The sequence below is a fragment of the Populus trichocarpa genome, chromosome 6 (genome assembly GCF_000002775.5).
Source record: "Populus trichocarpa isolate Nisqually-1 chromosome 6, P.trichocarpa_v4.1, whole genome shotgun sequence".
In the NCBI taxonomy this organism is placed as follows: domain Eukaryota; kingdom Viridiplantae; phylum Streptophyta; class Magnoliopsida; order Malpighiales; family Salicaceae; genus Populus; species Populus trichocarpa.
In genome coordinates this window covers 3,140,113-3,155,861 of record NC_037290.2, presented here as the reverse complement: position 1 = coordinate 3,155,861, position 15,749 = coordinate 3,140,113, and the positions used below count along the sequence as shown (strand labels likewise).

General features: G+C 32.0%; 2 protein-coding genes across 2 annotated transcripts; both read right to left on the bottom strand.

The window, feature by feature from the left end:
• Positions 1 to 5,627: 5,627 nt before the first annotated feature.
• On the bottom strand, positions 5,628 to 8,646 carry LOC7496114 (mitochondrial acidic protein mam33). Its single transcript, XM_002307974.4, has 3 exons — positions 8,376 to 8,646; positions 7,524 to 7,858; positions 5,628 to 6,013 (listed from the first exon to the last, which is right to left on the bottom strand). The coding sequence occupies exons 1-3, from the start codon at positions 8,487 to 8,489 to the stop codon at positions 5,845 to 5,847; spliced, it is 618 nt and encodes a 205-aa protein (XP_002308010.2). The 5' UTR covers positions 8,490 to 8,646; the 3' UTR covers positions 5,628 to 5,844.
• A 3,509-nt stretch (positions 8,647 to 12,155) lies between these two features.
• Positions 12,156 to 15,093, bottom strand: LOC7473595 (AUGMIN subunit 1). The gene is made up of 7 exons (XM_002307972.4): positions 14,823 to 15,093; positions 14,235 to 14,552; positions 13,641 to 13,773; positions 13,422 to 13,556; positions 13,160 to 13,283; positions 12,558 to 12,695; positions 12,156 to 12,456 (listed from the first exon to the last, which is right to left on the bottom strand). Exons 2-7 carry the CDS (start codon positions 14,497 to 14,499, stop codon positions 12,349 to 12,351), a joined length of 903 nt encoding a protein of 300 aa, XP_002308008.3. The 5' UTR covers positions 14,500 to 14,552; positions 14,823 to 15,093; the 3' UTR covers positions 12,156 to 12,348.
• Between the last annotated feature and the right edge of the window lie 656 nt (positions 15,094 to 15,749).

The window sequence follows — 15,749 nt, the reverse complement described above, 5'->3', positions numbered from 1 at the left end:
ATTATTTCCATGAAACTTAAATGAATTGGACCGTCAAGATCTGTCTACACTTGGAATCAATTTTAGCTGCTACAAAACTAAAATGCATCGTAGACTCCCTATGACCATAGACTTATTCCACTATTTATTACGATAGTGGGGTGGCATCTATTACCTAAGCCAAAAAAAAAAAATTATCTTCATTTGATTAAGGGATGTTTTGGTATATTCATCTAGACTATTCATTATTATTGATTTGTGTGAGGATATTTTTGTCTATACAATATTTTTATCAATAATAAAATAACAAAAATACTACAAAGAGTTAAAAAAATCAATCATTTTGGGTATATGTATAAAGTTATTTTCAGTTTCTTACATGCTGTTGAAATATATATATACTGTTGGATTTAAGAAATTTAATTTAATATATTGAGATAAGGGGTATTGGAGTCTTTTGATTCACTTTTTTTTTTGTTTGTTAAATGTTGGTTTGCATTAGGTAGTGTTATAATTTACCATCAAAATAATATTTTTAATTATAAAGAGTTGTTGGTGCGTGTACAATGGAAGACGCCGCGTCTTTTGGGCGGCACGTGTGGCGTCTCCTGGTGGTCAAAATAGGATTTCACCGTATAGTATGATCCCCTGCAATCTCCTCTTCCATCATGTGTGGCGCATGTAGTTCAAATATTTTAGGTTTATCGCCGGTGACCTCTTTTTTTCTCTTTATTTCTCTCTCCTACCCCAATAAATCATAACTATCAAACCTGATCCAGGGGTTGACCCGGTCAAAGAGTCGAGTCATGGGTTACACGGGTCAACTCGGATCAATCTAAGAAAAAATTTAAAAAAATATTTAAAGTTTTAATATCTCATATGAAAAAATTAAGAAAAAATCCATATGAATATATGCTATATATGTTGTAAATAATGAAGTTTAAAATATTATTTCAAAAGGTTTTTTATCCCACATATAGTATATATACTAAAGAGCTTTAAATCTCACATTGAAAAAATATAACTTTTTTTCTTGTGAACATAGATTATATATACTAAATGGCTTCAAATCCCACATTGAAAAAATAAAATATTATTCTAGTATTTATATAGTGAACTTTGAAATATGAAAAAAATGGTCTGGCAAGGAGAAAAAACACATTTAAAAAAAAATTCTCTACCGGGCTTTGCCAGGTCACGGGTCGACCGGGTTTGACCGTTTTTTTCTCTTACCAGTCTTTCACTTTACTAGAACCGGCCCAGCGACCAGATCCTAGGTCGACCTGTTGGGCCAGTCTGGGTTTAATAACTATGCAATAAATACATTATGGTGCTTATTGGTATTTCAAATTAAGTTCTTTCGGTTTTTTTTATATATTTTTGTCATTTTACCTTTTGTTAAAGTTTTATGTATTTTCAATTTAACCCTTGATTTCTAATTTGTATCTATAATTATTTTCAATTCGGTCATTCTGTTTTTAATTTTGTATTTTTGTCGTTTTGCCCTTTTAAAAAAGTTTTATGACTTTTAATTTTATCCTTCAAATCAAGTTTATAATTTTGGTTTTTTCAATAATAATAATAGTGATTCCATTTTGGTCCATCTTCTTTTAATCTCTTATTGTTTTCATTGGCTTTTTTGTCGAGTTTTTTTATAGTTTTTAATTATGTCATTCAAATCAAGTTCATGGTTTTTATTTTTTCAATAATAATAGTAATAGTAATAGTAATAGTAATGTTATTTATGAAAACAGTAATGATAATACTACTATTAATAGCTACAATTGAAATAAAAATAGTAATGAAAATAATAATATTATTAATGATAATAATGATGATGATAGTTGTGGCAGGAGCAATATTAGTAGTTGTAGTAGTAATACTAATAATAATGATAAAAAAATTAATGATTATAATAATAATAATAATAAAATAATGATGACAATAATGATGATATTATTAATGATAGTAGTAGTACTACTACCACTAATAATAATAATAATAATAATAATAGGTATAGTAACTATGAGGGGTGTAGTTTAATTGGTCAGACTATAAGTTTGCTTTTTAGAGGTCACCGGTTCGAGTTTCACAAATCTCGGGGCCACTGAAGGCTTATATAATTATTAACTTCAGGGCCCGTGGGATTAGTCGAGGTGCATGCAAGCTGACCCGGACATTCACATTAAAAAAATAATAATAATAAGGTATAATAATAATAATAAATAAATAATAATAATGATTGTATTGTTTATAATAGTAGTAATAGTAAAATCACTAGTAGAGTAACATTGTTACACATTTATTATAATAAAAATTTTATATTATTTTTTAATTTCATTTCAATGTTTAAATATTACTTTTTGTGAAAAAAATATCGGAACCGCCAATATAGACTGGAAGGGATTTTTACGACAAGTGAGCAAAATATCTTCTTAAGGTTAGGAAATAATCCAAGTTACATGAAGTAGTCGTTGCCGTTTATAAATATTTGTTTTTGGTTCTTGCGAAAAACAATCTGGTATTGTATTTGTATTTTAATTTAGAGATTGTTTGGTGCATTTTAAAAATATATTTGGTATGAAAAAATTTTAAATTGTTTTTTTAGTGTTTTTTAAATAATTTTGAAATCACCAATAACATGGGATTATTAAGATAATTAAAGATAAATTGTTTGAAATCTTACTCTTTGTACTAGGATGTTAATTCACATATAAAAAGATTTAAAATAAATAAATGAAAATTGTTTTCCATATAGAATATTCAAGTTGAAGAAGGTCTTGAACCTTTTTTTTTTTAAAAAAAAACAAAATTAGATATTTCATCAACTACTATTCAATGCTGAATCAATAATTTACACGTTCTGATATTATATAGTGATGCATGATTTTTTTTAAGTATCTTTTAATTAAAATAATATTTTTTTAGTTCTTATTTTATTTTTGACATCAGAGTTATAAAACATCTAAAAAAATTAATTTAATATTTTTTAAAATAAAAAAATTTTAAAAAATAATAAACTGTAACATGAAGAAGACTGTAAATTTGAAGTCGCATCGAAGTCTTCCTAAAATCTGGAAATTTATATATATATATATATATATATATTTATGGTACAATTATTTTCACAAGAAATATCTGTGATATTGACTTGAAAGAGCACCACATCTCTTTATTACCTAGAAATTATGCGGTGTTGTCTCAATTTTCTTCGCTTGTTCGCACGGGAAAACTTCCAATAGACGTTGTAGAAAGGAGACCCGAAGATTACGACAGAAAACCGATGGAATCAGAAAATTGGCAGAGAGTTGACAACAAGGACATTGCTTATGCCGCGTGGCAAGGTACGGTGGGATAGATACAGTCGAAGAAATTAAAAAAATGGGACGGGAAAAATGAGGAAAGACTTTTTTTATTTTTTATGCAAGAGTAAAATAGAAACTCCAAAAACGAGCAGGCTAAATATTATATGAATGATATTTTTTTAATTAAAGATATATTATAATATTTTTTTATGCAAGGTATTGTGCACTGAAAAGATGTTTAATAATGGTTGTTTGTTAAGGTGTGTTTTGCTCGGAAATATATTAAAATAATATTTTTTTAAAAAAAATTATTTTTAACATCACCACATCAAAATAATTTAAAAACACTCAAATAAATATTAATTTGAAACAAATAAAAAAATATAAAAGATTTAAATTTCTTTTAAAATGTTTTTGAAATGAAAAAAACAAAAAGTCGATAAAGTTACGAGGAAACAAACGTTTTTCCCGGAAAGATTGAAAAGCTATTTGCTTCACAACAGTTTTTTTTATTATTATTTTTATCGCAGGGATGATAAACACAAGCCATGGGAAAAAGAAGATTATGACAGCGAAAAGACTGAAAAGGACAGAAATGCAAAGAATTTCGTTGCCCGTCTTGTAACGCAAGAAAAAGCCGACCATTTTTAAAAGGTCAACCTGGGACCAGCCACTCGCCCTGAGCTGGGTATAAAAAAACTGCAACCAAAATTAACCCAATTACATACTCGACCGTGTTTTGCCGCGGTTAGATATTCTTTTTTCTTAATAAAAGGACTGTATATATAGTTTTTTTTTTAATCTGTTTTTGTAGTTAAAAAAATTCTGAAAAAAATAAAAAATTTTATGTATACATACAATCAGATAAACCGAGCATTATAGGTGTTAATAAAAAAAACAAATGATAAATAATAACTAAAATAAAAATAAAAAAATCAAGATATATATATATAAATCAAAATATTTAATCTTACAAGATGAGATATTTATCCGATAGTGTTTGCTATATTTGATTACTAAAATAACTTTTTTTTTCAATCAAACGATAATAAAAATAAACAAATATTAATTGATTGAATAAAATAAAAGATAAAAAAAATACTATGTAAGTTTACACATATTAGAAATATTATCTATAAACATATTTTTTCTCCTCTCCAAAACAAAGTTCATCAATAAAAAAGAAAAAAAATATAGATGAATAAGAAATTTTTTTAAAAAAATTAAATGCATAAAAAAATTATTATTATTTAAAAAAGGCTCCCTGAACAAAAAAAGATGGGATATTAATCTAAATACAAATAAAATAAAAATTTGAAAATAAATTAAAAAAGCATTAATTGAAAAAAAAAATCAGACGCTATTTTTGAACCAAAACATCTAAAAAACACCTTAGAAACCATGATAAACCTATTCATGACCTCAAAAAACCACCAAAAAAACCAAAATTAACCCGAAACAAAAAATCAAACCAAGCACAAATGTGTTTTTTCAAGGCATAAAAACACCTATTATGAACTTCCCTTATCAAATGGAACAATTTGACACAAATATCAACTATTCTAGTGGTTTAAATCGATGTCGATAACATTTTTCTTTCCTTTACCATTGAAATTCGATGACCTTTTTCTCCTCTCTAGCTAGAAATTGAAAAATAACAAAAATAAGCTTTCTTACCAAAACTGAACTTGAAAAATATTGAGGTACCTAAATTGTATAATTTGTGTTATTTTTGAAGTTTGAGGACCAAAGTGTATTTATTGCTCAAACTTATGGCAAGCCACCCATGCATTTTTCAATCCAAGCCCTCTTTGTTCAACTCTATACTTTCCTAAAATATCACAATTTATTGGTCTTCAATTACAAATGCACAGGGCAACACAATTTCATCCACAGTTATTTTTGCGTGCATGAACAATAATTGCCTCTACAGTTAAAAATCCCGCGCATTTAGTCCAAAATTAACTCTTGATCATCTCAGTAGATTAACATAATTGACCTAATTTGACTTTTTTATCGGCAAAACAAAATCATTTAAGTTTTTTTTTTAAATAAAAATAAAACAAATTTGTTCGATTGACTTGAATCAACTTACAGGTTAGCCTATACAAACCCATGATACAGGTCTTTAACCAAGTCCTAGGCTGAGCTTAATTACCATGGATATATATCAACCCAAGAAAAGAAGATTCACAAGCTGATTTCTATGGTGATAAAGGTGAAACCATGGTTTTGGAAGACGATGTGTTATAAAAGGTGCAACAGCAATCCTTGGTTCAAATACGTTTCAACGTTTCTGATGCAAGAAAATATTGCCATTCTATCAAAGAATTAAAAATCCTATGGAATGAATGGTGGAAGCGTGTTCATATTCATACTATTCAAAACAAGAATAAGAAATACACCGCTTGTTGCATCTATAAGCTCTGAGTTTAAAACCATCACAATTGCTCAATGAGGTAAACTTCACTGGAAGTTGTATGATTAGTTCTCCGATGAAATTTGAGCTGAAAACTGGACTCATTTACCACAACAAAGCTGTTATTGTTAATAAGCGAAGTCAATCGAATTTTCCCAGCACCAGAGATTCAAGCTTTTGTAACCAATTCACATATTGACCGAGCTCCTTTTTGTGTAGGTGTAAGAGGAGGAAGTTAGTTAGGTTTTCACCAATACCCTTGGCTATCAAGTATCCCTTAAGTGCATCTTGTAAATCAGAGTCCAAATCACTGCAGATATATGAAGACAAGAATTAAGTGAGACGAACATGTCCTCAGGCATAAAAGAAGATATCTCGAGTAACCAGTGGAATAGGGTTTCATTATTACTGGAAATGATATCGCAATAAAGGCATCACAGACAAATTCCAGAGTTACACTTAGTTGATTTGGAATTTGAAGTGCAGTTAGCATCGGAGGGCATTCAACAACATTCAAATGCACAAGAATTATATACATCCATGTATGCATCAAAACCAAAACATCACTCAATATAATCCTGGTTTCTACTCAGATTACCATAAGCTACAGTACAGTCTCTAAATGGATAACATTACCTAGAAAACCTGCTACAAAGGATGACCCCCCGGATGTTATATTGAATCTTTCTTTTTGTCCAGTATCTAAAATAAAAAAGACTTAGCTTGCCTGCCAGATACAATTTTTCCATTCAAGACTTGAAAAACACGTCACATTATACCATCTTTTGGTTTCTAGCTTCTGCAGATAACAGCAAAAAATAAATACCAAATCATGATATGCATTTGGAATAAATGCCTCAACACACCAACTCTCAAGATCACTAGGTAAAGTCAAAGCACACTATCTAGTGAAAAGAAAATGGATAAAGCTAAAGATGAAAAGGAATGACCCATCAGGTTAATCCTTGACCCTTTTTGGCATAATGCATAGATTTCCCCCATTGATCTACTGAATACTGGATATTCAATCCAACATAAACTGCTTCGAGGCATCCAATCAGGTTAAAGGAGAAAGTGGGACTAAGGTATCTCTTAGGTTAAGTTTTAGCAATTAAGAATGCAACCTAACATGCTAGAAAGTGCAAAGGAATAATGGGAAGACATGGACCAAACCAGAAGATGTGATTGCTGAGAAAGAAAGAATAACGAATAGCAGGATATCATAGAAGGCAGCCATTTCAAAAAGACTTACCCTAAACTAGACAAATTATAACTTGGGATTCACCTTCAAGGTTTGCAAAGAGCTATAAATTCCTTTCAACTTTTAGATAAAGAAAACAGAATATATCCTTTGCAAATAAATCCCTTTCAACTTTTAGATAAAGAAAACAGAATATATCCTTTGCAAAGAGCTATAAATTCCTTTCAACTTTTAGATAAAGAAAACAGAGTATATCCTTGAAAATCATCATAATCAGAAAGCAATGCTAGCCTTGCTCCCAAGGGAAACTCATCTAGATTCACATAGATGTATAAAAATCTGTTCAAGAGGTCTCATCTTAAACCAAAATCCAACCACTATTTTCCCCAGTAAGGTCCATTTGAATTTAGAAACTGATTTCACCAACGCTAAACATTTTTGCTCTGAAAATATCAACGTTCATATATCCAGCAATGTTCTTGTCATTCATGCCATCTACTTCAATCAATGATCATATCTCAGACAATTATGAGAATATTACACACAAACAAGCAACTTGAGAATTTTATCTACAATCTGCAAACTAACAAAAATACATAATATGGCTTGAAAAGTTTACCTGAATGAGGGGCCTCTGTAAGCTGAAGGCTTGGGACAGGTTGTCGTCAAGTGGAGATAATGTGCACTATAAATGTGAAACTGTGACCCACCTATACCTTTCTCAGAAACCCCGCAATCAAACTGTAAAACAGAGTTCAACCCAGGCTTCTTCACACACACCTTCATCAAAACTTCCCGTGGAAATATTCCTCCTTCTGCAAACATCTCCTGACCCAACAAAGCTGAAACAGCAACCTCTTCACCAGACTCACATTTTCTCCGCAAAACCACATCTTGCGATTCCAATGAATCCCAATCCACCTTAAAATCTCCCAAATTACCACTTTGATTGTCCTGTATCCATGTTAAAAACATAGAAAATTAAAAAAACACAATTTCTTCAAGCTTGTAAAACAAACTCACACCTGTTCTAATTAACAAAACAGAAAACTATATGTTTTTAGCAGTTGCTTTTCCACACAAATATACACTAACTAGCTCCATAGTACTTTTAACGCTAAACCCATTTTCAATACTCATAGAAGACTGAAAAGATTCCAACTTTACTTCAACTTTTAACACAAGCTCACATCTTTTTAATTCCACAACTGTCTTAACCACCAAACAAGTAATGGGTCATCACCAACGTTCTGCCACATGAACATACCCTAACTAGCTTCGTTTTACTTTCTAACACTAAAACCCATCATCAGATTTGCTTTCTTTCCATTTCTTAATAAATTCCAAACATCAAATGGTAAATCAAACACCAAGAAAATAAAGGGTTTGCTTATTAAGTGGAAACTAAAACCATTATCCAATACCCAGATGGAAAGATTTGCACAAAATTATGGGATTTTAAGAGAGAGACCTGGAAGGGAGTAGTTGAGAGTTCGTGTTTGATTTCGGACTGCAGGATTTTGACCAAGCCCAGATTCTCAAGTGCTTTGCGACCCTTCCGCAAGATTGGGGTCACCCGAGGCATTTCTTGCAAGATTTTTAGCAGAAATTGCTACAGAAACTTGGTGTGCAGGATTATAAGTGTAGATTATTGCAGATGATGAGCCCAGGCTTAGCTCTCGAGTCTCGAGTCTTGCCAATAGAACGGCACCTGCTGAGATGGACTGTAAATGGGCATTTGAGTTTTAAGTTTTGTCTACTAGCAAGGTGGGCTTTTGACTATCATAAAAGATTCAATCATAGGAAATTAGATATCGTACAGTATTTTATAAAATTTTAATTATTTTTTATTTAAAATTAATTATTTTTAATATTTTTAAATTGTTTTGATATATTGATATCAAAAATATTTTTTAAAAGAATAAATAAATATTATTTTAATGTATTTTTAAACAAAAAAATATTTTAAAAATAATCATAACTATACTGTCAAACACTTTTAGTTTAATTAATTAGCTTAATGTATCATGAGTGTTTATACATTATTTTGATCCTCTTTTTAGTTTTCTTTTTATTTTATTTTTAGTGTTTTTTAAGAAAAAAAACAAAGGCACCGATATTCTGACTATTGAACGTGTTTTTTTTTTCCTTGGGTTTTTTCATTGATTGATATAAGGTATCCTTCCTCGTTAAGCATTCCATAAACTACATATCAACCCAAACCTATCACACATGATAATAAAAACTGAGTTCTTGAACTATTTAGGTGGTGGCTAGTGGTAAAAGTTTGGGATCAAGATGTTTGCTCCCTCTGTAGTCTCAGGTTCGAGCCCTGTGGTTGTTCATATGATGGCTATTGGAGACTTACATGGTCGTTAACTTCAGGACCCGTGGGATTAGTTGAGGTACACATAAGCTGGCCTGAACACTCATGTTAAACTAAAAAAAAAAAAACTGAATTCTTGACTGCTGCCATTATAGACCTAGTCTACAAAGCAAGCTAATTAACTAAACTGGTGAGGGATCATGGAATAAAATATTATCAACACTTACCTTCTCACACCGCCCTCGCTAGCCAGTATCGTCTTCTCCATTTCCAGGAGCATTCTTTCTTCTAAGCCTTTTCGCATCTTGATATGCACCGTCTTCAATCATCTTCACAAACCATGAAGGTTGAACTGTATCAGAGATTTAAGCTTCTTGAAGGACTCTAAAATCTTTCCCGTGAATTTATTGCAGGATAAATCAAGTGTTGCGAGGGCAATTTGAAATTTAGAAAACTCAATCCCCAAACCTTTCCATGCCAATGTTACAGAATAAACATAAGAAGTAGATAAATTTTTTGCCCTCATGTAATCCATAACCTGATCAACGCTCATCATGGCTTTGAAGTTGTTGAAATACTCTGTTGCCAAAGGACCACTCAAGCTGTTGTTGGAGAGGTTAAGAACCTGGAAATTAGAAAAAGAGTCCCTCACAGTTGGACCCTTCAAAGAACCATGGAGTTTATTTGACCTTAGAATAATAACCTCCAACTTTGGAAGCATTTCTAAAAAGGAAGGGAATGTGTCATCTATCATGTTGTTGCCGAGGTCCAGAAATTATAAATTCACATAATTGGTGACGGATGGTGGTATCACCCCTTTCAATTGGTTGCCATTGAAGTTTAGATATCTCAAATTATTCCCCTCTAAATAGATTGAAGGGATATTGCCGTGGAGATTGTTGACACCAAGATGTGACACTGAGAGTCTATCTCTGAAGTTTCTCAAGCATTGTAGGATGAATCCACCAAAGCCATTATTGGACAAGTCTAGAATCTCTAGGAACTTCAGCTCGTAAATGACAGAAAAGATGTTCCCAGTCAGTTTATCATTGGAGGAAAGCGTAAGAACTCCCGGATTTTCATTCTTGAAAGCTGAAGGTGGGATCTGGCCATACAAGTTGTTATGACTGAAATCGATATATTGTAATGAATTATAAAGGAACGAACTTATCTGGCCATACAATAGGTTATTGTGAAGAAAAAAAAGATGCAAAGAAGGCATAGAAAACAAAGAGGATGGAATTGTTCCACTGAGCAAGTTAGGAGATAAGTCGAGAAAGTTTAAACCTGAAAGCTCACTTATTTGTGATGGAATGCATCCTATCAGTTGATTATTAGATAATGAGAGTGCGATTAGACTTGGAAGCCTACTTATTTGATAAGGGAGGCCTATCAGTTTATTGTCTCTCTAGGAGCAACTAATAGAATTATCCTACCTTAAATAAACTATCTGGAATTTTACCAAAAAAATTATTGAAAAAAAATATCAGGGAATTTAGCGATGAAATCTAACTATCAAACTTATTATTTGAGAGGTCCAATAACTCGAGTTATAATAGGTTAAAAAAAACATCTGGAATTTCCCCAGAAAAATTATTGAAAGAAAGTGTCAAAAAATCTAATTTTTTAAAGTTTTCAAGTGAAGATGAAATCTGATCATCAAACATATTGTATAAGAGGTTCAACCAAATGAGTTGTTGAGGTTAACAAAACTATCTATAATTTTACCAAAAAAATAATTGAAAGAAAATCTCAAGGAATCTAACTTCTTAAGATTTCTAAGCAAGGATGGAATCTGACCATCAAACATGTTGTATGAGAGGTCCAACCAAGTGAGCTGTGAGGTTAAGAAAACCATTTATAATTTTACCAAAAAAATTATTGAAAAAAAATCTCAAGAAATCTAGCTTTTTAAGGTTTGAGGATGAAATCTAACAATCAAACATATTGCATGAGAAGTCCAACCTGATAAGTTGTGTGAGGTTAACAAAATCAACTGAAATTTTGCTAGTAAAATTATTGAATGAAAAACTTAACATATCAAGTCGGATAAGGTTGCGAAAGACAATGGGAATGTCACCAGTAAAATTATTGTTTGAGAGATCCAATAGAGTGTGAGCTGCTCAAGATTTCATAATAAGGATAAAGCATGACCATCCAAGTTGCTACATGAGAGTTCCAGCTCGATGAGTTGAGTGAGGTTAGAAAACTCATTCAAAATTTGACAAGTAAATTAGAAAACTCATACAATATTTGGGATGTGTAATCATGTTGAAAGATTAATTAATATAATCAAGTTTTGAGCTTATAATTCCGACCCTAATTATTGCTGTAAATCCTTAAATTTTGTTTTGCATACTTAGTGCTCGTAACTTGCTTTTAACCTTGTAAAGGGGTGTCTGGAACTATGTTTTAATTAGAGTTTTCAAAAGATTTGATTTTTTTTTTGGTTTTTCAATGTTTTAATATATTAATACTAAAAATAAATTTTTTAAAAATAAAATATATTATTTTAATATATTTCTAAATAAAAAACAATTATTATCACTCACCGCTAAAACTAAAGAAAATCTCTTTAGACAAAAATACAAACTTTTGTCTAGCTCTCAGCACCAAACTAACCCAAACACTGCATAATTGCAAAACCCAAGAAAAGAAAAGGAAATCAATAGTCAATTTTAGTAAATTTTTATTCATATAAATTAATACACATACAAATCGCACATTAACAGACAAATTCCAAAGATTTTTCTTTAATTTTTATGATGTTTTTTAGTTGGTTTTTTATTTTTATCAATAACAAAGTTATTTTGAGTTAAAAAAACAAGAAAGTGAAATCATTTTGACATAGACTCTGGTCGATCCACCACCATCTCTCGAGTTGATTTCACAAATCCATGACTTGGGCTGGTCACGTAACTATGGTTATCAACGCAAAAAAAACCTTCCGTAAATATAAATCAAACTTGTACACAACCTTTGATGGCATAAGACACTGCTCTAGTCCAAATACGCGAGATGGTAAATACACACAGACAGAGACAATGGCCATGGGCTCAAAAAGATGTCTACTTCAGCACGAAACACAGAGGACAACAATAACTTATCCTCCAGTGCGTTAATCTGTTGTGGCAAGGGCTGATTGCAATACATCTTCGAGATACTTCTCGGCAGCAGCATACTGCCTTTTCTTGTCCTCAATGGCTAAAGTAGCCAAGGCTTTATCCTGGAGTAACAAAAAAGGAATATATAAACCATCTTCTTTCCAGAAATGAGCGAGCATAAATGCATGATAAAGATATCATATCAATCCGTGCATAGAATTACCGGAGGCAAGTCCTGGTAACTCCTCAAAGTATCCATGATGGGTTTTGTTTTCTTCTCCAAATCTTGTCTGTGCTCAGCCATTTCTACCAGCATCCCATGGCTAATGTCTTGGGTGTAGCCCACACGATTAAGAAGTGCCTGCACGATAAGTGGATAATGTAAGACACACATTCAATAACTTCCAATAACTAAAGCAAGCAGGTAAAATATTCGGAAATCAAGAGGAATAAGATTGTTTTTTTTTACCAATTTTTTTTTTCTCTTTCAATGTCAATTTCCCGTTTGGGAATAAGACTTTTAATCACCCATGATATTTAGAAGTAGAGTCAAAACCTAAGAATTTTGCCAAGAACACGAAATCCGTCATCACTAAGGACAACCTATAACACGCAAGGAATTGAAAATGCTCATCAGCCTTAAGATCTTGAAGAAAAGATTACGTAGATGCTGGCCATGAAAGTCGAGATGGAACTCCTTTGCTTAATGATTAATACATAAGTAATCACTAATAATGTTTATCAAGGATAACAGATGGCAGTTTTGACTTTCATTATTATGTCTAAGTAAATTTTATCCTGATAATAATAACAAAAAACGAATACCTTGTAGTTAGAGTACTGCTGCAAATATTGTCGCTCCTTTGATGCCATAACTGCTAAATTTGTCTTCCAATTCTCCATCTGAGCCTCGCAAGGAGGTACATCATCCTCTAGTTGTGCGAGTGTTCTAACAGAGAAGATCCAGAAAATAAGAAGAAAGATGAGCAGCAAAATAGATTGAAAGATGTGAGATTTGAAGCTGTTATAGAACAGAACTTATAATGTACTCAAAAGAGAAATCGAAGTTAAAGTTTTCATAAAGTACCTTTTTAAATAGGTAAGCCTGGCTATTGCCTTCCGTGTGTAATCAAGGAGAATTTTGGACTCCTTCTGTACTTTAGCTCTCTTCTCTTCTACTCCAGTCTTTCTTAAAGAAAGATCCCCCATTGCTACAAGAAAACTATTTGCATTTCTCCAGTTTAAACTTGTGACATTAAAAAGACAAGAACAAAGATGCAATTTAGTATCTAGAATGACATCCCACCTGCTTAGTTCCGTGTCTCTTATATTCAAAAAGTTTGCTACATTTGCAAGAACTTGAGCTGATGAAACCACATTCGAGGGCAAACTCTCCTGTGCTAATCCCACATTCTCGAGTATCTCTCTAATCCTTGCAGCTACAGCCACGAAATCAACAAAATATTGCATCAAAGAAAAGTAAATGTACAATTCCAGATAAAATTTCACCCGGGAAAATCTTTTTCTCAGAAAAAGAAACAGTAGTGGGATTAAATCATTTGTATAAAGATGAACCATCACCTTTTATAAGAATCATAAAACATGTGTATTACTAAAATCTGAAACTAGAAGAACTCATGTAATCAAATTATTGAAGGGAAAAAACATCCTATGTCAAACAATGGCTTCCAAAGACAAGAAATTAAAAATGTTCACGGGAAAGGAAGGCTATATTCAACATGAAACTAAGAGCCCCTACAAAAGAAGAGAAATCAATCTATCGTCATCATTCTCAAACAATCATATTTCATACACATCAAAATCAAAACCCAACACAAGAAAACATAAACCCAATAAGCCAAACCAAAAGCACACAGACAACAAAATCCAAAGACAAGACCTTGTGCACGATACTCCACAGCTTTCTGGCGAAAATCATTCGCAACAATGTTGGCAGCCTGTGTTTTCGCTTGTGAAGCAGTAGCTAAATTATATAAATGAGCAATGCTGCGTGGCGTATATTCGAATTCAGGAACATCTTTCCCCGCTGCATCAAATTGTGAGGTAAGCCACGCCTTCACTTCTGCAATTCTACCAGCATCATTACCACCACTCTTCGCCTCCGTCACCGACATATTATCAACTCCAGAAATTAAATCACTCATATTTAATCTTTTTCTTTCTTTTATGGGGTTTCCTTAAATTACACCACAAAAACCTACACGAACAAAAGATGTACCAAAAAAGTTAACTTTCATAGAACCCATTATAGAACTCAAGCCCTGAATTGATTCAAACCATCTGGGCCATTTTTATTTAGCTTAATATTGATAGAATCTCAATCATTTGTACTTAACTTCCAAATTACACTATTTCTCCTAAAAATCACAGTTTAATCAAAATCTGACATGAAATAACTGATTCAAAGTGTAAGAAAGAAACACCCTTAAAAGGAAAAGGTGAAACAGATCTCGAGAGAGAGACTGACCTTTGTTTGGCACCGAGTTGGATCAGTTTGCAAACAGCATTGGAGGCTTTAAAAGAGTGAACTTTACAGAAGAAGAAATCTGGGGAGAAATAAGTAACTAAAAATTATCTTTTATGAAGTCGCGAGAAATTTTCAAATCTAAGAAACTCGAGTGAGGTCCTGAGGAGTGGGAAAGAAGCCGGCATGTGGGGAGAACTGGAAATTCGAAATTTGGAAGGGCTAAAATCGCTGGTAATCATGTTGCTTGGAGTTGGAAATCATTCAAATCACTCCTCTTACTTTTAATTTTTCTTTTATCTTTGTAACTCTTTAACTTTCTTTTAAAGACAAAGGGAGAAGGGTATAAATTATTTAATAATATATATTAAAAAAATACCCCCCCACTAGATTTGAAGAAATCTAATGTTAATCTTGTAATTCTTAAAATTAAATATCAATTGACAAACTTTTATCAAGAAAACAACTTAATCTTAGCTTCAAACTTCTTTCTTAAGAAAAAATACCAACTCTCTTACCGCGTGCTTGATTATTAGTGAGAAAAGTGTCGTGTGATTATGTCAAACTCAAATCTATTATACAGATAACGTCTCAGAGATATTGTCCAATGTTTGATCAATGATTTCATGAAAATACATAGCACTCGACAGGGGATTACTGCAGGGAAAACATACCTAAAATTGAAAAATGGAAGCCGAATCATCTGCTTGAACTTTTAAGGATGTGAATGACGGGACATCTAGAATGGATTTGGCCAGATGAAGAAGTTGTTCAAAGGATTTATTTTCCAGTACCGATCAAGGAACTGTACGCTGGTGCCCTCCATGGAGTCTGAGTGAGCTTAAATCAATCCAATTCAACGTGAAGCCTAACAACTCAATCTGGGTAAGAGGCATTTCTTTTCAGCCTGCGAGATACTTCTCAGGGAAC